Source organism: Eleutherodactylus coqui, chromosome 4 (genome assembly GCF_035609145.1).
Source record: "Eleutherodactylus coqui strain aEleCoq1 chromosome 4, aEleCoq1.hap1, whole genome shotgun sequence".
Classification (NCBI taxonomy): domain Eukaryota; kingdom Metazoa; phylum Chordata; class Amphibia; order Anura; family Eleutherodactylidae; genus Eleutherodactylus; species Eleutherodactylus coqui.
The window spans coordinates 79,743,220-79,770,219 of NC_089840.1; the positions used below are offsets into that span (position 1 = coordinate 79,743,220).

General features: G+C 43.4%; 1 protein-coding gene across 1 annotated transcript in view; it reads right to left on the minus strand.

Annotated features, from left to right (window-relative positions):
• Positions 1–1,127: 1,127 nt before the first annotated feature.
• BAZ1B (bromodomain adjacent to zinc finger domain 1B) overlaps positions 1,128–27,000 on the minus strand; it is a 40,515-nt gene continuing 14,642 nt past the window's right edge. Inside the window, exons 11-19 of the mRNA XM_066599722.1 lie at positions 23,061–23,159; positions 19,157–19,334; positions 18,590–18,781; positions 14,670–14,817; positions 14,427–14,574; positions 13,341–13,465; positions 10,460–10,635; positions 8,202–8,305; positions 1,128–2,416 (exon numbers count right to left, since the gene is read on the minus strand). Of these exons, the coding sequence (XP_066455819.1) occupies positions 2,086–2,416; positions 8,202–8,305; positions 10,460–10,635; positions 13,341–13,465; positions 14,427–14,574; positions 14,670–14,817; positions 18,590–18,781; positions 19,157–19,334; positions 23,061–23,159 (1,501 nt within the window). The 3' untranslated portion in view covers positions 1,128–2,085. The remainder of the gene's footprint in view (positions 2,417–8,201; positions 8,306–10,459; positions 10,636–13,340; positions 13,466–14,426; positions 14,575–14,669; positions 14,818–18,589; positions 18,782–19,156; positions 19,335–23,060; positions 23,160–27,000) is intronic.

The window sequence follows — 27,000 nt, forward strand, 5'->3', positions numbered from 1 at the left end:
GAAGGGGTTAACAGCGGGAGGCCGGCTATCTGTGAAAGCTGGCTCCCGCGAGATCTGTCATGATCTCACGCTATCCCTATGATGTAAGGGTACGTCATTTTGCGGGAAGTACCCCAACTCCCTTGACATACCCTTACGTCATGGGGAGGGAAAGGGTTAATGGGGGGGGGGGGGGGGGGCGGGGCGCGCGGTGGGGTTCGGAAGAGCCCAAAACACCGTTCCATAGTCCACAGAAAGGAGGATGATTTGTATTTGTTACCTAGCACAAACTAGGAAGAGCCCTCAGGCATTTAGAGACAGAGGGGCAGAGTTACTATTCAAAATGACAGTCTTCTGGTGCAAATTGCCCCAGTATATGCTTTGTGCCACGTTTACCTCCTAAAATTAAACAATTTTGGGCTAACAGGCGACTTAAACCAGTCTTAAAATTTTGACAGATCTACTATCCAGCTGTGATGAATCTGGTGCATTTTAGTTCACACTGTCCTACGTTTAGAAAGTATTAGTAAATGTGCCCCAGAAACTCCAAAGCAAGTTACTAAAAGCGATGAGGCGACTTATGGCCATGCAACATAGACTGCAAGGTCACACTGCTAAAATAAATGATCATTGTGGCCGCACTGAAATACATTAGACTTTGCTTTCTGCAATCACAATGCAGCGAGTTATGGGTCATAAGATGCCCATGTTCATTACTAGCAGAATTACTAGCAGAAATAGTCTTAAGTCTGCATGGCCACAAGTCCCCACGTAACTTTATTCTACATCCTCCTGCACTATGATTTCTCTATAGGAATTGAGGTACTTGCTATACTGTACTAGTGTCTGCATCAATACTATATATATATATATATATATATATATATATATATATATATATATATATATATATATATATATATATATATATATATATATATATATATATATTGTACCGCTAAAGATACCATTCTTAATCTCAAACCACCTTAACCCTGTCCATTGATAGTTTTGTATATTTGCATCCATCCAAGCAGTACAAAACTTGAGGCACTGATCTACTAGTTTAGAAATAAGCATTAAAACTAATAAGATAAAAAAATTAGGCAACAACCAAAAGACGAGAGTTATAATCCAGACTACAGGTGTACGTGGTTCCTTCTGTTTTAATATTAATAAAGGCAAACACTTGTTTTCATATAAATTGTACTGTACATGTGCCAAACCCAAAGTCTCCCTTTATACAAGATCACAAGCAAACATTGAATATCTAGAAAAGGGAAAGTCAGTACAAAAAAAATGCACGAAAAAAAAACTTAATTCTCTCTTGGATGGTCGGATACCTGTGTCGGCAGAAAGGAAGATTAAAAAAAAAAAAAAAAAAAGATCCCTTCTGTGAGGGAGGAGAATTTAAGATTATCCTCCGATCTCTTGTCAGTCCTTGCTGGTAGCCGTTAAATAGGAGGCAGGTAAAGGTGGGGATGCTGGTGATTTTTTTAAAAGGTGTTATCCAGCTTCAGAGACACCTGTGTGTATCTGGGGCACACTTACAAATAGTTGGCATGTAGTTTCTAAATACTATAGGTGGGTGGAGTGTAGACATCCTTATAAGTAACGTACACAGAAGAGTCACGAAGCTGATTGGAGGTTAGAAGTCCTGCCCGTAATACAGCAGTAGAAGAGGTCATGATTTGTAGAACTTCAGTTCTCTTGTTGCTCTCTGGCTGGACACACCAGTTTAAGTGCCTTTGACAGAAGTGTGCGCAGCGTCCACATCAACATTATCTGGAGCCGGTGGCGGCTCTAAGACTTCATCTAAGTGATTCAATCGGTAAAGGTTTTCTAAAATCAAGAAGCAGACAAGCGTCTTCTTCAATGTTACAGCAATTGAACGTCAAGTGGGTGCAGCACACGTCCAAGAGGGGAAAAGGGGGATGACACCACGCATCTGAATCTTCACTGAACCTCCCATACGATGCAATGACATAACGTTTGGTCTCTAACATAGGGGTAAACTTCCAGTTCTGTCAACATACAGAATTCTATATTCCTCTCTGAACTCCTTCCACACTCCCTTTCTTTTATGTTCAACTTTTTCTTTTTTTTTTATTTCTTCCGCTTGCACTCCCTGCCATTGCTCTCTGGCTCGGGCTCAGGAGCCTGGTGCTTGCGATGCCTCCTCTGGTAAGGGTGTCCCGGAAGGTGTTTGCCAAGGAGGGTTTTTACACACTGCTCAGTCTTTTCTAGACAGGATATTTGTTGGCTTCTCGGCTGGTAGAATTGCTCGGCGTTTCCAAATACCAGTTTGAGATCATTAACAAATTCCTGCACTGTCTGATAGTTACCACATGAACACTTGCTTTGCATGGTCTGGAAGTCCATAGGTGTTGGTACGACTTTCAGGTAGGTCTCATCCTCATCGGTATTCACTGGTTCCCTGAAGGATACAATGAGAACAGAAGTCTTAGTAAGAAGAATCTAAAACTACAAGCGTAAATGAAAGTTTAAAGACTTTCGCAGGGCAAAAAAAAAAAGATAACTACAGCCAATTTCAATTTCTTCTACAGTCTTGTAAAGTCTTTTTTCAAAACGGTTTGGGGCCAAAATACAACTTTCTTCAAGCAATAATTTAAAGCCAACAAAAATATAATCAAAACCGAACTTTTTGTACTACTTGCCTGTAAAATCCCATTCATGTTGAACTCACAATGTAGACTGCAGGTATAAAACTGATGCCCCTAGGAAGCAGTCACCAAGCCTAAAGCGACAGCTCCTCCTGGATTGTCCAAGTTTCAGTTCGGAGCCTCCAACATAGATTTAAGTTAAATCCAGGAAGAAAACAATGCGGCATGCTGCACTATTTCATCCTATAATATGCCAGGAGGGCACCATTAAGGTCATTGTGATCTGTCTGTCTGTCTTGTGATAGAAAGGACTTATTCTATTTTCCTGGCCCCAAGGAGGAACAAGAAAACACAAACCCCATAACATGAACAAACCCTAATCAGTTTGTATACAAGCAGTAGGGGCAACCAGTACAATAAAAAAAAATATATATATGTACGCCTAGAACAAAATACCTGATGAGTCAGAGAAACCCATCCAGTGAATCACAGAAGTCTAGAAACAGGGAAATAACTGCATGGGAGCCTCGACTCCAATGAACCCAGCGAGAAAGGGATTGTTACAGGCGAATAAAAAGAATCCTTATCTCGCTCAGGTAAATGTGAGCACAGAAGGCTGGAAGGTGTATACCACCTTTGTCAGGTAAGAGAATAAGAACTGCCTTGTTCTAGTGAAGAACTAGAATGGTCAAGTGACAAGAGGTGCCCAATACGGACAAGACTAAAAGAGGCGATAACCAGCAAAAAGACTTTTCAAAGAAAGGAATCGGCAGGAAACCTCATGTAAATGGCCAAGAGCAGCCGACATCGTGGCTTCTAGAACCAGGTCAAAGTTGATAAAAAAAAGGGGCCTTGTGGGCGACTCCTTGCAGAAACATCCAAATGTGTGCAGAGGCCAAAGAGTGCTGAAAAAAGGATGGAGAGGGCAAAGTCTTGCCTTTTAAGGGAAGAAAAGCCAAGTCCCCACTGGCAAAACAAAGCACAAAAAACCTTCCAACTTCTGTGGTGGATCTTAGAGGGGGAACGTTTCCTAGCTTTCAATATGGTTCTAATGACAGAAGCCACCAGATGTTAAAATAGCTTCATCTGCAGCAACTCTACATGCTGATGGGTTTCTGAAAGGTAGATGCCAAAGGACATTGGCCAGAAGTTGGATGGACTATACCAAGGCAGCCAATCTGGGGCCAAGACTGCAAATACACTTAAAAAAAAAAAAAAATACAAAAAATGTAATCAAGCACCTAGGAGTTTGCTGCAAAACCCAGCATGCAGTTACATCTCAAACAGATATGCAAATGATTAGCGTGGTGGCGTGATCAGATGAACGGTCTTGTCACCTGCAGCCCTAAAAGTGGTTCCCCCTTGGCCTATAAAAAGGCTCTCAGAGGCTCCTTGTGTGTAGTGACCTTTTTCCACTTGTGTAGAGCTTGTTGACCACTAGACGCCTCTACGACACAATCAAGGAGATTTCACCCAGTTGACAGAGTTTGAGACGGGGTGCATTATTGGAATGCAAGAAGCTTTATGGTCGTATCAACAAGTTGCGCACCACCTGGGCCGTTCTGACTAGACAATTAGGAGGTGTTGCACCAGTGGAGGCACGAGGGCACACACAAGGTGATCAGGTTCAGGACGCCATGAACAGACCAACCGTAGAGAGGATTGTCTAGTTGTCAGACAATGACAAGCAGCTCCAACTGTTTCGTTGTCTGCCATCCAGAGACTATCATTACAGCCCGTGTCTGTCTAAACCATTTCCAGGCGCTTGGCTGAAGGACATTGGTCTTACAGCACCCATTACCTGTACTGCCCGACACCCACCATCACCTCAGTTTACAGTAGTCTTGTGAACAGCGAAACCGGACTGCTACAGAGTGGAACTTTGTTGTCTTCAGTGACGAATCCAGGTTTAGTTTGGGCGCTGAGGACAGCAGTGTTCATGTCTGGAGTCCTAGGGACAAGCTCTTTAATCATATCTTGGCAGTGGAGCGGCACACTGCCCCCACTGCTGGTGTGATTGTCTGCGGGTTATCGGATACAACAGTCGGTCACCCATAGTTGTGGTATGAGGGACAATGACAGCTCAGCCATATGCTCAAGGACAACCTGCAGCCACATGTGTTGGAAGCCCTGCCATAAGAGACCAGAGACATTTTCCATCAGGATAATGCCTGACTACTTACAACAAGAGGCAATGGCCTCAATAATTGTGTAGTCAAGTCCAATGCAGAGAATCACAGGACTACAATTCCCCACTCTTAGGCCTCCTTCCCACGAACGGATTTCCGCCGCGTAATTCGCGGCGAAAATCCGCTGCGTTGCCCGCAGCTATTAGGTTCTATTGAACCTAATAGCACAATGCTCACGATGCGTAATTCCACCGCGGAATTACGCACCGCGATTTCTCCCGTCCTCACCCGCAGCATGCTCTATTTTCTGCGGGTGAGGACGGGCTGTACGCACTGACGGCTTCCATTGCAGTCAATGGAAGCCGTCCATTCACGCTATCTCCCGCTGTCACCAGCGGGAGATAGCGTGAAAAAACGCTTTCCCGCCCACCGCCGCGCGTCATATGACGCGCACGGCCGCGTCACGTGACACGGCCGGCCGCGTCACGTGACACGGCCGGTGACGCGCGGCGGTGGGCGGTGACGGGCGGCGGTGGGCGGGGAAGCGATTTCACGCTATCTCCCGCAGGTAAGTATAGGGGCTCTGGGGGGCGCCGTGACGGGCTTCACAGCGTAATATTACGCTGCGGAGCCCGTCACGCTCGTGGGAAGGAGGCCTTAAGGAAGGGGATAAGGAGAACAGATACTGCTGCCATAACTATAGTCCGTTCCACTTTAGAAACCTACAGAACTACCATTACTCCTATAGAAGAGTAGTTGAGGCAGATGCAGTCATTTATGTGTAGTCATGTCAGACATTGGCTCGCCCTCCAATGAAAGAGGGGTGATGGGGTCGAGTGGGCCCTAAAGACCAAGCATACCTGGTCCAGCACTGCAGAGAGAACATGTACTAAAGGCAGCTCCATTACTCCTCCTGCTATTAGGCCCATCAGCGCACTCCGCAGGAAGCCCTACCCGACTCCAGTACGCTCCACAGGCTGAACACGCTAGGGCCTAAATTTAGGGCCTGCCCACAGAAAGAAGAGACACCAGGCAGAAGTTGTGGGACTGCAGAAAATACAGGTGCTGCCCGTTGTGGTAGGCCGCACAGCCGGGACCTGGAGAAAAAAGTGGTGGCTGGATCATGCCCATAGCCCTGAGAAGAAAGCCCCACCGCGACTGAAAGGCCATAGTTGGCCGAGAAGGGGGGTGTTCGCTAGTAGAAACACAGCGGCACCAAGAACCGAAATCTGGAGGGGTGGGAATGCAAGCGGACCTTAGGTACCTCAGAAACGTTAAGAGTAAAAAGGGGCCAGCCCACCTTGAATGGGGAGATGCCTGAAGTATAGCGGAAGACAACTCGAGGTATATGTTTTAAGTATGGAGCTATTTTTCTCCCATCTTCATCCTCTTTGGCTTCCCCGCAGCACCAGCAGTGTCACCTCCTCGGCAACTGTCCCTTAATGGTGAGGGATCGCTGGATATGGGGGAGCAGGCAGAAAATGCAGATGACCCCATGGCTGGTGGGAAGCAGAGCCATTAGTGCCATTCTGTTCCACTGTGTGTTCTTGGTGAAGGGACTAGTGTGTCTCATGCAGCACTGTTCACCCTCGCCACTTGGGGCAATTAGCGAAGTTAGATCAACCCCACCTAGAAGGGGAAAAAAAGGAAAAGAAAAAAAAAATCTGAGAAGACCTGCAGAGCAGGAAGTCTGCCTCCTGTGGACACTAACTCAGTGCCTGCATGAGGAGTAAAGCTGGTAGGAGGGACTCTTCTTAGTGTCCACATTTAAGTGGCAGGAGCTATACCCTATCCTACATGGATGAGGAAAATCTATGTTAAGCTTATGGAAACACAGTCATGTTTCTATACACTTTCCATTGACTGCAATGTTTAAAAAGAAAAGACAAACAAATAAAAAACATGTTTTCATACGCTTTCTTGTGGTATGCTACGCTTTTCACTGCCACAAAAAAAAACTTGCACAGTGCCAACATTTGCATTGTTTGACTATGATTAAACCAACGGCCTAAAGGTCAATTAAACGCTATGTTTTTTCGGTTTTCTGAAGTAAACCATGTGCTTTTCATGGATGACCGTGTGGACAGGCCCCTAGAAAATCTATGGTCTGAAAAACATTAGAAGTCCCACAAGCATTACTTTGGAGGAGGAAAAAAAAACCAAAAACACCTGAGTTCTGGTGGCAAACTAGAGTGCGATCAATTAAACTGTGTTCAGAAGGCTAAAAAACTATGGGGCAGAATACAAGAGTTGGTGTGTATACTTGGTGGGGGTATAGGGTTTAAAGCTTGAAGAAAAAAATAATAATAGATTAGAATCAAATGTTGCCACCAGGGGAGTATATGATGCTGGTGAAGTGTCAGATACAGGAGAATGTCACAATTGCTAAGAACCATCCATTGTGTGTTTGGGATAAAATTATGCTTACTGTACGATTCTCAGCGATTTTCATGTTGGAAAAATCTATAGACATGGCTCAATGTGCGTTCCTTCCTCTCCTGTTGGCAACATTTGGAACCATTTTTTTTTTTTTTTTTTTTTTAGAAGTCTACACCCCATACCCCACTAAGTATACAAACCAACCTTTATTGGGTTCTGCGCCATAGTTTTTTCACTAGAGAACTCTAAACATCTAGTTTATGATCATCCTGTATTTTGTAGCCCATAGGGATTACTTTATGGGACCAAGGATCTGGATGTAGGAAGTCCAAGAATCCCATAACAGGAGAGAAGAAGCCTGTTCCCCACCCGAGTAGACCTGAGTGGGATTGGCATTTAAAGGCAGAGGTGCTCCTGTCAAACAATTAGACTGAGAACGGGATTGCCAGGAAGGATGTGACATATGTGCTGTCTTCTTTAGAGAAGCTAGAGAAACGCCAAAAGAAAAGTCAGTTTTCTTGAAAGGACCTGAGGTTTGTTGTATGGCATAGTGAGCGCCCTTGCCTCCAGTAGCCTCACTAATAATTGTGTAAAAGCAGATCGGAGATGGAAGTCCAAGTTAGAAAGACCTGTAAGAAAGCAAGCTGGATCAGCTAACCAAGCCTTGAGCCAAAGAGCACAGCTAATAGGTACTGCAGATGCAATGCACAAGGCCAAGAGTCTCCTTGTATCTAGAGAAGCTTCACAAAACTACTTCCCTGTATAAGTAGATTGGCTACATCCATCAATTCTTCCTAAAAGGAAGTCATGATGACCTGATGGCAGAAAAGTGGCCACTGCATAATAGTATTGCTGACCCAAGTAAACAGACAAATCTTAAAGACAGGCTTGGCAAGAAATTCCAGCAACGATCTAATGAGTCACAGAAAGAGGAAGCAACTGCCATGGGGAGAGCAAGTGCTTTTCACCAAAGGCCAGACGGACACATTTGGCATATGTGAAAATAGGGCAAAAGGGTATGCGAACACATTAAATTTTAATCAGTTAAATCTTGTTAGCAGAGCAACACTGAAATGAAATAAGCACTTACCTGAAAGGCCAGCTGAAACGATACTTTATGAGCTTACATAAGATCTCTTCGCACTTCTGAAGCTCCTGGTTCTGACGCCTAGAAGCTGGTTTGCTCTGCCGTATCTGGTAAACAGTAACACACGAAGAATAAGACTCTGATAACTAATTATGCATCCTTGCCACCAGAAAATTGCTAAAGTTAAATTACTTAGGCAAGTCTGCTGCAATCTGTAATGGACTGCACTTTTTTCCCCGCTTAAAAAGACTACAAAATCATAAAAGGACAACCCATTTACACGATTCTATTAGTTTTTATATCTGCCTAGCTCTGGACTATAAATGCATGGGATTTTCCTGGCAAATATTCTAAGGATAGGTCTATAAATGGTAAGTAGTTCATCAGCTGGAGTTCACCGCTCAAGACCCCAGCTGGTCGGGCACTCACTGCCATCGCCACAGTATGCTGGGCTTGGAGCTTAAAGGGGTTGTCCCGCGCCGAAACGTTTTTTGTTTTTTTTTCAAACCCCGGTGACTTCTTACTTACCCGGTGAAGATGGCCGCCGGCATCTTCTCCCTCCGTGGACCGCAGGGCTTCTGTGCGGTCCATTGCAGATTCCAGCCTCCTGATTGGCTGGAATCGGCACGTGACGGGGCGGAGCTACACGGAGCCCCATTGAGAAGATAAGAAGACCCGGACTGCGCAAGCGCGTCTAATTTGGCCATTAGACGGCGAAAATTAGACGGCAACCATGGAGACGAGGACGCCAGCAACGGAACAGGTAAGTGAAAAACTTTTGATAACTTCTGTATGGCTCATAATTAATGCACAATGTACATTACAAAGTGCATTAATATGGCCATACAGAAGTGTATAGACCCACTTGCTGCCGCGGGACAACCCCTTTAAGAGGACTCCAACCCCTAGGTAATGGCAAGTGGATAGGTCATCAATATCTGTGAGGAAAATGCCTTTAAACTCACAATTGTAAGCAGCAATAATATAAAAATGCAATTATTTTAAGGGAGGGGAAAAGATAGAAGTCTGTTCCCTTATGGAGTATCACTATAATCACAATACATTCATTTTAACAAGCCAAAAAAAAGTTACTTTACTTTGGAGTCCGGGTGTGTGTGGTGGGTGGGGAAACAATGCACAGGACTGGCAAAACGTGAAATGCTTGCCGTAACTGTGCGGATAAGAACAAGGGTTGACGGCTTGACAGGGTCATCCTGGTAACATCTAGCATATACTAAGAAGCAGGTTACAGATAGTGGCAATTTCCTTAAGGTTATTCGGATAAATGGCTGGTGCAGATATCTGTTTAGAGCCTTCACACTGCACCATGCGCAACGCTGCCTGGACAAATTATTATTGCAGATAGGACATTCTTATTTACTCCACGGTCAATATATGGGAGTAACCCTATTGAGGTTTATTGGCCAGTTCATGGCACCTAAGAGCTCTTACACACTGGCGATCGCAATATGACAGCGAGAAAATTGAGGCAAAATTGCAATTCTTTTCCACAATAGAGCGTCACAGCTGCTCTTTCTTGCACAAACATGGCTGCCACTTGCGATTTTCTCACAGGTTTTTTTAAGCGCAAAACTAAAACAAACTCATGTTAAAAACACATCACACAAAAAAAAAAAAAAAATACGCAAGTTCGTGCTTTGCGATGCAATAAAAAAGGAGGCTCTGTAGGGAAACATGGGAGATAAAATCATTGGTTTCATAATTCTGCGTTTTCACTCACTTGCCCATTACACAATTTTATCGCCAGTGTGAAGGCACTCTTACTGCCCTCTGTAGACAATTGGGGAAATTACAGGAGCAAGGTACATTGTGCCAATCTCTTCTTAGGGCAGTGGGTGCCCTCCCGTTCATGGTTCTACCGCTGCTTAAAACGGTACCAGGTCCGGCAGTGTTGATTTTTGACAATTCTAGCGTTGAAAGGTTTTTTTTTTATAAAATGGAGTCAGTGCTGTTTGTCATACATCTGAATGGCCGCTAGGTATTATAACATGTCTGGCCAGACAAGGCTTTCCAAGTCCTGCAGTGATTAGCAGATTACTATGGCACCTGCATTCTGCAAAGTGTCAAGTGACATGCTAATAAGTTTTTTTTTTACCAGAGTATCCCAACATCCAGGGCTTAAAAAAGTAAATAAAAACAAACACCATTATGCGATTTAGGCTATTACGCTTTAAAATCTATCAAACTGCATTGGAAAGCGCAGTGCATTTACTGGACATAGGAAAATTCATTGTACATACCACTTCATCTACATCCGCTTCATTTTCCTGTGCAGAATGTTGCTGTGAGGATTTGGTGGACTGATTTTTTGGTGGTCGCCCACGGCGTCTGGTGTGATTAGGTTGATCAGACTGAGTAGATTGAACAGGTTGGCTAGGTTTACTAGCTTTTGCTTTAATTGTTTTGCGAGATCTCACTGAAAGGGAAACGTTACAATTAGAGCTACTTAAGTTAAAACAATCCACGTCATTAGAAAATTATTCAAATTTAAAAGCAATAAAGTTGCTCTACTAAGAAGCGAGTATTATTAACACTCAAACTAAAATTCCCTACAGTAAACACAGAGCTGCAAAGTTTCCACAGAATTACAAATGATCCATGCAGACAACTGGGAATGGGAGGGATAGGGGGAGAAGAAAAAAAAAAAGCATCATTTGTTCCTCACATCTACCCCCTCCTGAATTAATGGCTGTGACACAGCTGCTGCCGGTGAGAGATGAGTAGACTGCAAAACAAAAACCGGGCCACACAGCAGGATCTCACAGTTGCCAAGTTAATCGTTGGGAACTGAACTGACAGGGTAGGAGGCAAACACGTGTCGTGTTACTACCCCGGGTCTATACAGTGAACTTTAACTTCTTCTGCCTCCCTGTAACTGCATTCTCCACAGAGGCGGCTGTCACAGGCACAGAAATGCTGATCCTGCTCGATCCCTCCGCTTTCATCTTTATGTTCCACACTCACATACAAACGTGTCTCTTGTAAGTGAAACGACGTCCGACAGCATGCCATGCAGGCGTTCCGTGTGTGCACGGGCCAACAATTTCCCATTCTCCAAAATCCCACCGGATTGCAAAGCTTATTGCTTGGTTTAACTCCTTATCATAAAGATAGGAACCACAAGGCTGAAAGGAAATAACCTTAAAGTGACCCTCCGATGCTGGACAAACAAAAATGACCGCAGCGCTTCTCCGACTAACTGATGCACACTGTGCATTAGTACGCATAATTAGTTTAAGACACTACACACTGCTTTGATTGGCTAGTGCTGCTCATGTGAGCAGTGCTGGCCAGTCAGAGCAGCTTGTAGTGTCAAACTACCGATGCATAACATACAGTGTGCATCAGGGAAGCGGTGTGCCATCTTTGTATGCCCAGGATTGGAGGGTCGCTTAAAGTTACTGGTTACCCAGTGCATAATCAAGATTGGTGCAGTCATGAATATACCGGCAGTCTACGGTATTAAGTCCAAGTTGCCGTGTGTTACATCATTCACTACAATTGACCGCCTAAGAGAACCAAGTTATTTGTTGTTTGGTTCCATACAATTTGCTCCCGATGTTGCAATTGATATATCAATCAAAAGCATTTAAAACCACCACACACAACGCACACAGTATAAGAAATCATTAGGGTTTTCACTGGGGAGATACGTTCAGACTGCTGCAGCACCTCCATAAATTAAAGTTATTAAAGGGATATTCCCACTTTTGACACAAATGGCAAATCCACAGGATGCTATAACTGTCTGAGAGATGCCATGTCCCATCTCTGGAACCCACCCCCATCTTCAAAATGATTACCCATCCCAACGGGTGAGGCGGCCGAGAGTGCCTGGAACTAGGCAAAGAATGAATAGAGGGGTGGTTACTTGCAACTACCAAATACAATAGATAGATTTCAAATGAAGGCGTACAGGTTGAGTGTCAGGTTTTGCTTATCAGACCCCAACATGGAGGTAAAGACAAAGGCATTTCTTAGAGGAGAGCATTTGACACACTGCACCTGCATATGGCGGCACACTTAGTCCCTGAGGTTATTACTGAGCCAAAAGGATTCAGTGTTCTGCTGTACAGCCCCTTCACCCCGCATAGACCTCTGCAATATACAGATAGTCCAAGTTGTAGGTTTTTTGCAGATCTGTCTGATAATGTAAATGTTTAGCACTCGTATTTAGCAATTTCCAGTGCTGTCATTTAAATCAGTGTTTCTCAACTCCAGTCCTTGGCGACCCTCCAACACAGACCTGGGCAAAGCACGGCCCGCGGGCCACATCCGGCCCGCTGAATAGCTCGGACCGGCCCGCAAAGAGTGTCCTGGTGACTCACCAATGAGTCCGGTGTCAGCAACGGGAAGCAGCGAAACTATGCACTCCGAAGCCTTGTCCATTTTGTTCACTTCTGTGCTGTGCTAATAGTTATTCAGGCCTTACTTATTCAAGCACCTCTACCAATGACGTAGGCTTGAATAACTTTATTAAACAGCACATAAGTTAACAAAATGGACAAGGCTTCGGAGTTTGTAGTTTCACTGCTTCCCGATGCTGAGTAAGTGATGCCACTGTAACTTCTGAGTGCCAGGATGCTCATTGCGGACCTTGGGGGAGTGCCAGGACAATCGTTCCACGCTCGTCATTGGTAAGTGTCAGGACTTTTGGTCTGGCCCTCTAAAACCATTCCAATTTCTCATGTGGCCCCATGGGAAAATTAATTGCCCACCCCTGCTCCAACAGGTCATGTTTTCTTAAGTATGGCACAGGTGATGTAATTATTGTTGGTGCCACAGACGTTCTCTATAGGATATCCTGAAAACATGACCTGTTGGGGTCCCCGGGGACTGGAGTTGAGAAACACTGATTTAAATGGCCTACTGGAAATTGCTAAATACGAGTGCCCGGCAACCTCTGGTGCCATCAATAAAGAGGCAGTGTGCCCTCTGCTGCGTTTATGCTGGCACCGTTAAGACCCCACTGATCATAAGGTTGTCCCCCATCATGTGAACAAGCATTAACTTTAGATTGTGAGAGAACACCCCTTCATTATGGAAATAGAAGCTGTAACATAAAAGCTAGGAGATTTTAAATCAAATTGTTGTAAACTAAAGTCAGTAATTTACACTTACACCTGAGTCCTACTATATCTTGGTCGTCTTCACTCTCTGCCTCCTCGTCTTCAATCTCATCCTCTTCCTCTTCTTCGTCTTCCTCATTTTCCTCTTCATCATTGGTGGAATCCTCTGCATAGCATCTTCATATGAAATAAAATAGGAATATATGACTTATGAAACGCAGTGCAGAAGAATCATTTGAAGTCTTCAAGGGGTTGTTGAGCTGTAAGCTACTGATGACCTACGGAATCCTGAGGATAGGCTATCAAAAGTAGTTCAGCGGAAACGTGTCAGAGACCCCCCCACGGTTCAGCTGTTTTCTGAATTGCTGCACAGAGCAGATTTCTGCAGGAATTAAGACAGCACTGATATTATAGATGTTTTTATTAATTTCCCTATCCTGAGGATAGGCCATCAATGGCAAACAGCTGGACAATCCCTTTAATTGGTTAGCCAGTCCCAAAGGAGGGAGATTGCAGTAGAGCATCCATTTACAAATGGTTGGTGGTCCCTTCATGTGCACAACGTTACTACAAAAGAGTCTGTCTGTGAAAAAAGCCATTATGTTCATGTGGCTGGAGCAGGACAATTCATTTAGCGTAAAGTTTACACGTGGCTTATTAGTTATATTAAACAGAAACCGAAAGATTTACAGTGCAAGTCAGTGGAATTTTACTGAACTGTATTCATTCACACTGGGAAAAAAGTTTAAAGCCCCTGACAACTACTTGGAGTCCTATAAGCTAGTCTTATGTGCTCAAAGTAGCTGACCCGTTGAGTCTGGGGATATGGTGCCCACCATTCCTCCGATTTCAGCATCCAAACCGTCCACTACAGTGCACCGACTGCTGTGCCAAGTAGTCTCCCGATTCAAAGAAAAGAATTGGAGAACTACTTAGAGAGCTCCTCAACATACTGCAGTAGGTGGTTTGAGTGAGGACACTGCAGAAAGGCAGAGAAGTAGAGAACTTACATCCTCAGACTTAATGGGTCAGCTACTATGACTTCTATAAGCTAAGTTTACAGACTCAAAGAAGATGACAGTTTTTTTTAAACAGATGAGCCGAGTTGTCACCAAGTAGTTGCAATAGAAGTCCTTACCTGCCACGTGAGCTGCGCCTGAACGTTGCTGGTTGACAAGCTGGGCATAACCATTCTCCATCAGGTATGTTCAGGAGCACCGGCCGCAGACAGAAGAGATGGAAAGCTTTATTACACTCATCACAGAGGATCAGCTTGTCATCCTCACCTAAACAGATGTGAAATAAATTATTAACCAAGAAAAAAAACCAAGTAGTCTTATTAAGGTGTCCGAAAATCATTTGTTAAAGTCTGCTACAATACCTTTCTTGCGACAAACTTTACACCGTGCATTTTCTGACGACATGTCCCATTTAATGCATGCATCCAACATTCCTAGCAGCACATGCATGCGTGAGAATGTTTGGGCCTCCCGAATTGCAGTCTTCCATTTCTCCACGGCCGAAGCCACCTTTGGGGCAAAGCACAAAATCACAAATAAATCATTCATATAGAAGATACATGGCCAGGGAAATTAAAAAAAAAAAAAAGAAGAAGAGGGGGGGTCATCACATTAATACAACTCTTCAGTATGCTCTATGGCAAAAGTACATCAGAGGGGAGGTTCTACTGAAGCAGAGCATAGAGCCAACGAAAAGAGCAGCTCCCGTAGCTTGTACACTCAACTTGGCAATTGCTGCATAAACCAGAAAGTGTTTCAAGTCAAACGTACAGTGAAAACAGACAATATGTAAAACGTGGCCTTCTACAGCAAGTGTCCTCTTAAAGATCACCAATAGTATATGATGGGAGTGAGAGTCTGGTCTTGCCAAGCGGACTTCTCAGAAGGAGGTGGTCTTTTGGAGAGATTTCACTGTGGTCCATCAAGATACAATGGCCTCACAGTACGATCTTTTCAACAAGGGTGATTGACTGGAAGATCCAACTCGTCAGTATGGACCTTTAACTGGTAAACACCTGTATTACTGAAATGCATGCACTAATTGGCTGTCAAGTAGTGCCTCTACATGTCCTGTACTGCATTAGACACAAGGTGAAGCTGAATCCATGTTCACTGTTATGAAAAGCTTATACTGTACAGGACCCTTTTAAAAGCAATGAACAAAATTGTTCGGTGAGCAACTTTTTCATAAACACATTTTAGTCCACATTGGCCATTGCAGTTGTTCAAACTGGCCTTACACTTCAGTGATGCCAGGCGACAGACGAACAATCTTCCTGGGAATGTCCAAGAAGAGAGCTTTAATAAAAACACAAGATCTTGTGTATAGGCTGAAAATGGAAAAACAGCCAGCTTCTTTGCAGACATTGTTAAATTTCACCTGATGAACTTGTTTTGGTTGAAATCATCCATTTATCAACTTTATTCTAATATGTATGGACACTATTTTCAGGTGATCTCTTGGGAGCTTCAGAACAAAAGTTAGCGGTTTTCCATAAAGTTATGGTCTCAAGTTAAATTAATTTTAAAACTTAAATTAATTTGCTGCAGTATGATTGTAACTCTAGGGACCGCTGCATTTCAGAATTATTTAAGCAAAAACAGGTTTAAGTTTCTCCATTCTGACAGTGAGCAGTTATGGAATAAGTAAACTACTCTACAGGGTTAAGGTGAACAACAGAGAATTTGGAGACTTATCTTGTCACTATCTATAAAGTTCAGCCATGCAAGCATTGCACACCCAACTGAAAACAGATTCCAAGAGAAAAAAATTAACCTAAACTTTTCCTGTAAAAATGACAACTCGTTAGTGCCAGCTCAACTGAAATCCAGTTTTCAGCATTGTGCTCAATGAATGGTATCTGCTGTTTACACACAGATTCCCTGTGTATTTCAGTTTGTATAGGAGGTTAGGCTAGACAGCTATACCAGTCTACTGCCACCATGTGGACATGCAAAATATGCAACAAGCATGAGAAACATTTACAGCTTCAGAGCTGGACTTTGGGATGGCCATAAAAGGGGAGCACCCATCCAAAACATAAACAAGTGTTATTTGCATCTTCACTAGGATACTGATGTTAGAATGGAAAAATGTTTGGAAGCTAATCAAAGGGCCGGTGAAAGTGCTATATGCACAAGGGAGAATCTAAACTAAGCAGGCATCCTGACAAACACATAACCAGACGGCATCGCACATGACATTCATACAGAAATATTTAGTTGTAGCGCAATGGACTCCACTAACAGATATTAAATCATCCGCTTACAACCTTTAATGCAGTTATTTCAAGACTTGAGATGAAAATTCCTGCTCACCGGGAAGAGTTTAGGGAATGGGGTTTTGCTCAAAAAGTAAAGATTTCCTTTACAATCAGGGAACAATTTCTTATGAAAGAGTGAAAAGCTCAGTGACTAACTTGTAACTACAAAGCACAGTATGCCTAGAGTATTTTACTTGTTTAGGTAGATGAAGTACATCTATATTAAAAAGGTTTCCCAACTTATAAAGCAAATAATCATTACCATAGGACGTACTTACAAGGACCCTTAATGTGGGTTATGAGCTTGCATATTCTGGCCAAAATATCAATAACTCGTATTTATCAGTATTCCTCATTGATTTTGCAGTAAGTAGCCGGGCTTGAAAATACTGGGAATCGGCCCAGTGTGGTTAACATTTGATATGCAGAGCAACTCGCCAATTTGATATCATATGTGGCAATATTAATACATTGTAAATACGGGAGATGGAATAAATCCTCCACAGTGCCACCTATTGGAAGGCAGCATTTCTTTAAGCCAAAGTCCCTTCACAGATATAGATAATAAAACTTAATAACTTTTATTAATTAATAAAAACGTGGGCTCACATATAACACTCGCAAACAATTTGAGACAATACAAAAAGAAACAAGTAACAAAGATACGAGGGAATCGACCCTGGTTGGTAATCGTGTGATTCTCTTTAAATTCGTTTATGGTATGTGTGATTCTCTTTAAGCCAAAGTCAGACTATTTCTACAAGCCTTGTAATAATGACTGGGAATTAAAAGCATTTTAAAGGCTTGTATAAAAAGTCTGACTTTGGCTTGAAGGAATGCTGCCTTCCAATAGGTGGCACTGTAGAGGTATTATTCCATCTCCCCTATTTGCTTATTACCCAGAGGAGCATGCATTGCCATTTGAGTCTCCGAACTCACCGTCTAGGTGCTCTCCCTAAGAAGAAAAGATAATGTTTCGAATACATTGTAAGCATGCATGGTGCACCACAGGCATCAGTGGGCCTGACACCCTTTGTATGCCTCAACTGTGTGTAAGTACAATACTAAGCAGCCACTCCCCCAATATGTGGTAGATGTGTGGGTGGTTTTTCATGAGTATCTTGTGCAATGCTCCTCTACATAAGCAATCTGCCTGTCTACTTCTATTGGGAAGTGCTGTATACCTGCCCTTATGCATTTTGGTATTAGTATATCGTAAGTACGGCCACTGACAGTGATTTTGAGTTGAATTGTTTTTTTGTTTTCCATTGCTTTGTTTGTAAACCCCTTATAAAGTGGTAGCTTATTGCTACGTTATGCCACACCACTCACTTTTTGATGGATGGGGAACCAAATCCTAAACCCCCAGTGCTCCCAAAAATTAAAGGAACAGCTTATTCACTTGAATGGGATCATGCTGAAGTTCCCTAAAGAGCAGGTGATCAGGGGGGCAGTTACACAGGAAGGAACAGTGAAGAGGTACAGCGCAATGTGCCCCCCATCATTGTCAGGATCAGTGAGCGTTCCAGAGGTAATCTTGTCCCTGATCAGAACGTGATGGCATATTTTAGAATATGCCATCAGTTTAAGATGGGACTGGCGAAATAAAGTTTCTTTTTTTCGAAAATGCCAAGTTGGCAAAGGGAGTCATATAGGCCATGGAAAAGTACCTCGGCACACGCACCACCTATTGGAAGGTGGCTTTTCTATAAGTCAATTTCAGACCTTTCAACATAGCTTGCAACATTATTGCAGAAGCTAAACCAGTAGCTTCTCCAGAAAGAAAAACCACTTATCTGCACAGGGGACTTTGACCTTTAAACAGGCCTTGCAACATAATTAAGGGTAAACACCGACTTACAGGGAAGCCTCCTTCCAGTAGGTGATGCTGTAGAATCACTTTTCTATTAATTATTTGCATACATTTATAACATGGAAACCCCTCTTTAAAATGCAGTGTCAGATATAGCCACTACATCTTACGCATCTTAGTATCTCAACAGGGTAACCAAACCTACCTTTGCCTCCTCAGCCATTTTCTTCTCTTCATCCTGCTCCTCCGCTTTGGCTGCAGCTTCCTCCGACTGAGGTTGAGTTTTTCTCTTTTTTTGCTTTGGAGCCATAAAACCCTGTAAAAACTTCTTGATGACAGCTGCTTGTAGGGAGATGACACACTCCCCAAAGTCTTTGAGGTTTTCCAATGTGCGAACCTGTTTGTATAAATAAACCAACTGAGTATGTTCACACACAGCAGATTTTTCAAAGAAGAAAACCTACTGCAGATTTTGATGACAACAGGAAAATGAGCGAGCGTAACATGCACACTGGCATGGACTGCACCCCATCATTTGAAGAGGTGAAATCCAGGCTAAAAATGCACAATATACATGGACATGCTGCGGATTTAACATCTACATTGCGTCAGTTTTGCTGCAGATTCCACATAAGATTTGTTGACTCTCACCCACGCGACCTGTACTGTAAATGCAGCAGATATTCTGTGCAAACATGCCTTAGTATTTTTTAACAGGACCAGTCAACTACTTGAAGCACAAGTACAATAGCAACAGAACCTTGCTTCTTACCTTCTCTTCAAGTTCTGTTGTGTCATCCAGATAACCCAATCCTCCCTTCTGTAGTCTTGTTGCTACTTCGATTATATCACTGCGCAGAAAGTTTAGCAGCTCCTGGTGTCCGTCACATATTTTCAAGCCCAAGTTCTGTTTACGGGCAAGGTGTATAGAATGCAAAATGTCCTGATACCTGAACACAGTAGTTGAATGAGTAGGAGGAAACCGCACAGCCATCATAAAGCATAATAGAATAGAGGTACTGCGTCATAGATGCACCGTAAATACTGCGATATATTCTACAGAGTTAGATACACTGGCATTTTTGGAGAGTTATTCCTACATCAGATTGTCCAGTACCCGATGTAGAGAAAACATCAGAGCAAGTACTGTACAATCACTGAACACACTGGCTGTAAGGGGAAATTTTAGGTCTGTGTGCAGTTATATAAGCAGCTTTAAACTATAATACGATATATCCCCTTCTAAGTTACAGATATAATACCTATAAGTTTGTAAACCATATCATATCTACAAGTGCTCTTCAAAATGGTGTTCAAAATACACTGCGGCCAAGACCAGCCTTCCTACAGCCACTAAAACATGCAGTACACCAACATGCTGCTGCGGTATAATTAGACATCACTGCTGTGCAAAAGAAACAACTTTATTATTAAAAAAACACCTTCCCCCTCTACCCAATATTAGATACTACTTGAGCATAAATCATCTAAATGGTATCCAGAAGACTACTTGAGACTGGGGAATCTTAGTACAAGTCATGTAAAGTTTTAAAAGGAACGTTTATTTAGCCAAAAGACAAATATACAGTAACAGCAGACATCATAAAGAATGCACACCTTGCTGATACATTACAGTACATGAGAACTGAAAAAAAAAAAAAAGACAAAAGTGAAAACACTGAGTGTCTCGCATATTCGTGTGCATTTCTCGTAAAACATAATACTTGGCTGTTCATTTTCACATTTATCAACTACTCATAATGGAACAAACCCAACCAGGGAGGGCTCCTAGTCTGGAGCCCCAAGACACCAGGAGAAAAAAGGAAAAAACAAGACAAAACAACCAAAAAAAGGGACAAACAAATAGATAGAACAACCCCCCCCCCTCCCCTCCCACCTTAAACAACAACCCTGCGCAACTCAAAGAAAAAAAAAAAAAAAAGAATTAGCCTAAACAGTAGATTGGTTCAAGCGAGTATCCCTCACCATATCCATTCCCAGTATCTAGACAGGCATCTCTGCTGCTGTTGCCAGACAGTTCATCCAGTGCCCCCAAACCTTGTCAAACTTCTCAGGACATCCCCTTGCCATATAAGTCAGTTTATACATTGGAAGCACAGAGTTCACCACCTAGATCCATGCGTTTCTGGTCGGCCTACCAGGGTGCTTCCAATTTAACAAAATCACCTTCTTAGCATAGAAAAACAGTAGCTTATATAAGGTGCAGGTTGCGGCTGCCACTGGTAGGTCTCCAACAAGCCCAAAGAGGCAAACCCCAGGGTGCATGATCCTCGGGGCCCCCAGGTGAGATTCCATAAATACAAGAATGTCCCCCCAGTAGTCTCGCATGACACCGCAGTCCCAGAACATGTGCATGATGGTCCCGTCAGCAATTAAGCATCGGGGACAGGTCGCTGAGGGGAGCAGACCCATTACATGTAGCCTGGATGGGGTGTAGTATATACGGTGTATGAACAAGTCATGTAAAGTTAATTCACAACATAATGGTGCCATTTCCTTCTGTTTTTATTTTCTATGACCCATGGATCTCGTTCCCACAAATGAGACTCACACATGCACCAGCGTACTGGAGATTAAAGGGTACTAGAGAAAAACTGATGACACCCCCCTAAGTCAGAGGGGGTAGTACATAACAGACCTGGAGTCATGCACTACCTGCTAAAGCCTTTCACTGGACATTTAACCCTTTCCAATCCACTGTCTGACGTCTGAAGACATTATGATTTAAGGCTGTACAGCTCCGATGTTGGAAGGCGTCCGTCGGGGCTCTCTTACTGTATATTGCCAGCCTCTCTGCTGTCGGCGCCTTTCTAACATGTCACCTCATGCAGTACTGGCTTTAGCCAGCAGATAACGCCGTTGTATAACGGCAGAAAAAGAGTAAGCCCCCTAGGAAAACCAGGATACAAATTGGATTGGAAAGGGTTAAAAGCAAATTCTAGTTGGGTCCTGTACAAGGTAGTTATTTTAGTTACTGACAGACACTTGTTACCATCTAAGATAGATGTTACAAATCACGAGTAGAAAGTTTCATTCAATTTGGAAAACTGCTTTTTTTTAATGAAGTGTGTATATACACTCGCACTATAACATGTTCAGCTGATCCAGCTCTTTAACATACTGCCTACAAACTTGTGTATATTCAATGCGACAGGTTCCCTTTAACACTGCATCCGTTTTGTTTAGAAGGATTTCTGAAGCTGGACACAGACAAGCTTCCCCACCCAGTGCGCCAAGAGTTTTTCACTGCCCCCTATGCACTTTTCTAGAACAGTTAATGCTGCAATTTTGCAGGAATTCAGGGGGTTCTGACTGATGGAATACTCTGAAACAGTACTAGAAACTATCTGTTCCAGAGACCACCACTCTGATTGTTAATGACCACAACACTTTGTATCCAGCACTGTCCAACACTACTTTTAGATGCAATTAGGCACGTAGGAGCATTTTCTACTCCAAATATGAACAATCTCAAATAGAATTCAAATCAAAGTTTATTAACTTCGATTTGATCAGAAATCACTATAGATCACATTCACATATGAAGACCTACATTTTGATTTATATTGCTTGGCTCTGGTATAGTAGCCAAAAAGAAAAAACACCAGAAGTGTCAGATCCCGCCGACTATAATAGAGTCTCTCAGATTTTCGTCAAAATGCTCCCGGAGAAACAGCACAGCAGGCTGCTCCATTTGATGCAGGAATTTGTGTCCATGGTTCCAAATCAAGCCTCTGATGCAGATGTGAAGGTGGCCTTTGAGGAGTGTTAAGGACACAGAGGAGGCTGGCGATGGAGCCAGTCACAGAAATGACTGAACAGCATTGTGCATGGTTCTCTGGCTTCCTATTCCCAATCATTAAGACTTGTTAGAGAAAATAAGGGAGATGGAATAAAACCAAATCAAGCCAAAGTCAGACTTTTTATACAAGCCTTGTAACAATGACTCGGAATTAGAAGCAAAGACAGACTCCATGTGCAGACAGCCGTTTCAGGGGTTTTGCCCTTCAGTGTACAGTGGGAGTCTGGCTTTGCTAGTGAGAGGCCTGGGACAGGGGTCAGAAGCACGAGACTTGTTAGAGAGTCCCCTTGATTTGTAGGAATGCTGCCATGCAAAAGGTGGCGCTGCAGAGGTATTTTTCCATCTTCCTTATTTGCCATGTATTATAACACATGCCAATGCCAAAGCCAAAATAGAGCTACATCTCTAACAAAAAAAAATATAAAAAAGCGTGTTTTTAACCCTTAAATACATCCAATGCAATAGTAAAAAAAAAAAAAGCCCTTAAAAAGGTATCGGGAAGGATTAAACGGAAAACAAAAAAAAGTTTCAAAATGTTTGTCGCACATAGCAATTTTGTATTTGGCTCTGGAAAATGAAAGCTACTCTGATTGGTTGTTGTGGGCAGTTTAAAGTTTTTCTTTTAAACCATTTCATAAGTCTGCCCCATGATGTCTATTTAGTGTATGCTAAACCAGGTCAAATCTAGTATAAGCAGAACATATTGCATATGTTGAAGCCAAGGAAGAACTCTAGCACCATCTGCTGACTGCAAGGAAAACTGCAGCTACTTTTAAGCTACAAACACTGACACAAATAGTCCATGTTTAGAGCAGTCAATTTAAGCGTAAATATACTGGAATATAAAAATGACCTTTTTTGTAGCCGTTCCTTCAGCTGGTTCTCACGAAAACCCTGAGGATGTAGACATTCCAGGAGATCGTCAAAATCCTTCTGAGAATCACACAGGAACCTAAAGGGAATCAAGGGCATTATTAACTACCAGCAAGTAAGCTAACGTCAGACTGACTGAGAAGTCTTATCGCCTATCAAAAAACAAAAGTCATCTGGATGCCCGAATGTTCACAGCAATAAAAGAACTTTATAAAAATATTCTGCTGGCAGGTCACAAATGTTGGCAAATGCTTGTTTTGCAAAAAAATTGCAACTATATTTTTTTTTGGCCCTGTAGATGCCCAGTTTAACACATTTGGGACTTAACTCCAGAGGGTGTTGCTTCCTGCATCCTAGCAAGTTTACAATGCCAGATTGGACAGTAACAGAGGCAAGAGAGACCGCTCGTATATTAAGAGGCATAATTGCATATGTTTTACACCAATCGTTTATATCAAGAGCCCAGGGAACACTTGTCAATCAATTCCCCCTTTAGGGCACTCATGCAGGCTTGAAAGCTTGACTGCAACTTCAAGAAAACCTTGACATATCAAAAGCCAAGAAAGAGACAGAGACCCACGGTGATCACCCAACAAGAAACCAGCGCAAGCACAGCCTCTGCTTGCTAGCTGAAGATGGGCTCAGACTTCAGCTACCAGAGTGCACTTGGCTGAGTACCAGGACCGCCACCGAAAAAACTGTCGCCATGACTCGTCAAGTTTTCTCAAAGTACAGTTACATTAGTGTGGTACTACGAGAGAACTTCTATCTTTATTTTGAAAAAGTTTTATTTAGCAGGAAAAGGGGAAAAATAAGGTTAGAATACATACGTTAGAATTAAGTTTGGCAAAGTACATGTACAGATGGTCCCCGACTTGTGAACAGGTTCCGTTCCAGGAACCTGTTCGCAAGTCTATTTTGTTCACAAGTCGAACAAATGCTTGTATGGAGCGGGATCGCGGGTGGATCCCGCTCCATACAACGTCGGGTGCCGGCTGTTCTTACAGCGGACACCCGGCGGCAGCATTTGAACTGTTAACACTTTAAATAACACTTTAAATACCGCTGTCAGAGCAATAACAGTTCTGGCGAGCAGCGCGGCTCGTCGGAACTGCTGCCGCCGGGTGCCGGCTGTAAGAAACAGCCTGCACCCGACGTTCAGAGGGCCCGTACAGCGTCCCACGATGAGATCGTGGGACGCTGTGCGGTTGCTAGGCAGCCGGGGACCTCCTGAAAGGCCCCAGGGCTGCCTTTGCAGAGTGCCCATCAAGCACACGGCTTGATAGGCGCTCTGCATAGACAGCCCTAGGGCCTTTCAGAAGGCCCCCGGCTGCCTAGCAACCGCGATCTGACCGGACAGGCTATCAGGCTTGATAGAAGCCTGTCCGGTCCCTGCACAGTATGATGCAATGCCATAGCATTACATCATACTGTGCAAAACAGATAGTTCGTATCTAGCGAAATTCGTAAGTCGAATGTTCACAAGTCGGGGACTATCTGTACTTAATAGCAACAAAAGCCCAAGGAGAGGGAAAAAAGCCACTATATTTTATAGCAAACCTTCTGCATTTAAAGATATTAGATGGAATGTGTAAATAGGTGCAAGGCACCCATGTACAAATATCTATTGTAGATGTAAGACCAGATAGTGACATGTACTGTTTCCCCGAAAAGAAGACCCTGTCTTATATTAATTTTTGCCCCAAAAGAGGTGCTAGGTCTTACTATACTTACCTAGCAGGCTCAGTCCAAGTTCCTCCCGCTGCTCTCTGGAGCTCCAATGCGCTGAGCCGTGCCATTAATTGGCCAAGTTATAAATCCTGCGTCCACAACACGATGGCTGTGATTGGTTCATCGAGCGCCGCATTGATTGGCTGAGTAGCAGTCAAAGAAACAATCACAGGCATCTCACTGGTTCATCGAGCGCTGCATTGATTGACTAAGCAGCGCTCAAGAACCAAATCAGAGCCATCGCTTCCCGTAACCAGGAAGTGAATTTCTGTCGGAGCTCCAGAGCAACAGGGGGGACCTGAACTGAGCCTGCTAGGTAATGTATTTTTTTTTTATGCAATTCGACTAGGTCTTAATTTCAGGGTAGGGCTTATATTTCAAGCCTCCCTGCAAATCCTGAAAAATCAGGGTAGGTCTTATTTTTGGGGGAAAACGGTAATTTCTGTGGATCTAACGAAGCATTTTGACATTCATGAAATTAGTGCCTGGCCATGCAGATGGGTTAGGGACAGTTGTATTTCACTGGCTTTTCTTGCAATTTTTATGTGTACAAAAGAATTAAAGGTGCTTTTACACAGACTGTTCATCAAAAAAGAAATAAAAAATTATTTTTTTGCCGGGTCGTTTGAATTTGATCATTTAATGTTTACACGGCCAAAGACTGAATGATAATTCATTAATTCACTTTAAGCAAGCATAAAAATTATTGGCTTGCTCACTTTATGGCTGAGTTTAAACACTGATCAGTCGTTCTCATTCACTGATACATTGAACTGAACGACCCTGTTTAAAAAAAATTATTTTTTTTTTAAATTGTGGGCTTCAACTGATCGCCCCAGTAAACGAGCAGACTGTCTTAATTTGCTTGTGCAAACCATTTCTAGCTCCATGTAAAAGCAGCACCCTAAGGCCTCATGTCCACGGGGAAAATCAGGCCCGCTACGGATTCTCCATGGAGAATCCGTAGCGGGTCCCTCCTGCCCCGCGGACATGAGGCATAAAAATAAGAATTAACTCACCTCTTGCCCGCTCCGGATCTTTCGTTCGCCGCGGCTTCATCTTCTCTCCGTTGCGGCCGGATCTTCTTTCTTCAGCCCGGCGGATGCGCAGGGCACGTCGCTTGCGTGCCCCGCACATGCGCTGGCCCGAAGAAAAAAGATCCAGCCGCGACGGAGAGAAGATGAAGCCGCGGCGAAGGGAAGATCCGGAGCGGGTGAGTAAATTCCGATTTTGGTCTCCTGCGGATCCGGACGGCTTCCATAGGCTTCAATAGAAGCCCGCGGGAGACCCGCACGAAAATAGAGCATGGTCCAGATTTTTTCATGCTCCATTTTTTTAAAAGTCACTTTTATTGACCATCTGCGGGTACTTATCTACCCGCGGGTGGTCAATGCATGCCTATGGGATGCGGATCCGCGGGCAGGAGAAGAGTTAAAATCCGCTGCGGATTTTAATTCTTCTTTTGCCCGTGGACATGAGGCCTAAGGAAACTCTCACAGTCGATGAATCACTGTTTGAAACGCTGAGTTTTACAGAGATTTCGAGCGGCATTTTACAGCGTTCAACAGCTTTTAACACGCTCCATCATTGTAACGGGTGACGTGGTGCATTAAGCGCACGAAACTAGAGCAGACCGCGCTCGAAAACACCACGTTCAAATGCTAGTCTCCAAAGTCGCATTGAAATCAATGGAGGCGTTCTACAGTGTTTACTGTGGCGTTTGAAACACAGCAGTCAACACTGTAAAAAGAGTGCGAGCGACCTAAAGCTGGGAAGACATTACCCATCATCTCAGCACCCCTTAATATGCAGACTACTGAAGTAATCTAAAGCCTGCTGAGAATTAGACCACCATTCTCAATGATCTGCATACAAAGGAATGATGGGAAGAAGCTGATCACGTCCACCCCTCCTGATCTCTATTACAGACAGAAGCCTGTGCTGCCATCACAAGTTTCCATGACAACAGCCAAAACGAAGACGTGAATCTTCCTACATTTGGGTCTCTCTGCAGATCACAGGGCTCATTTATTATCATGACAGTAAGGGGAACATTTCAGCTACCTGTCACTTCAGGAAGATTTGGCCGACAGTTTTAACCCAATCTCTTAATGCCAGAGTATTATACGGTGTGATGTGCAGGTGCATGTTTTAGGTACTAGAACATTGAAATAGTGTTATCTAGGGGT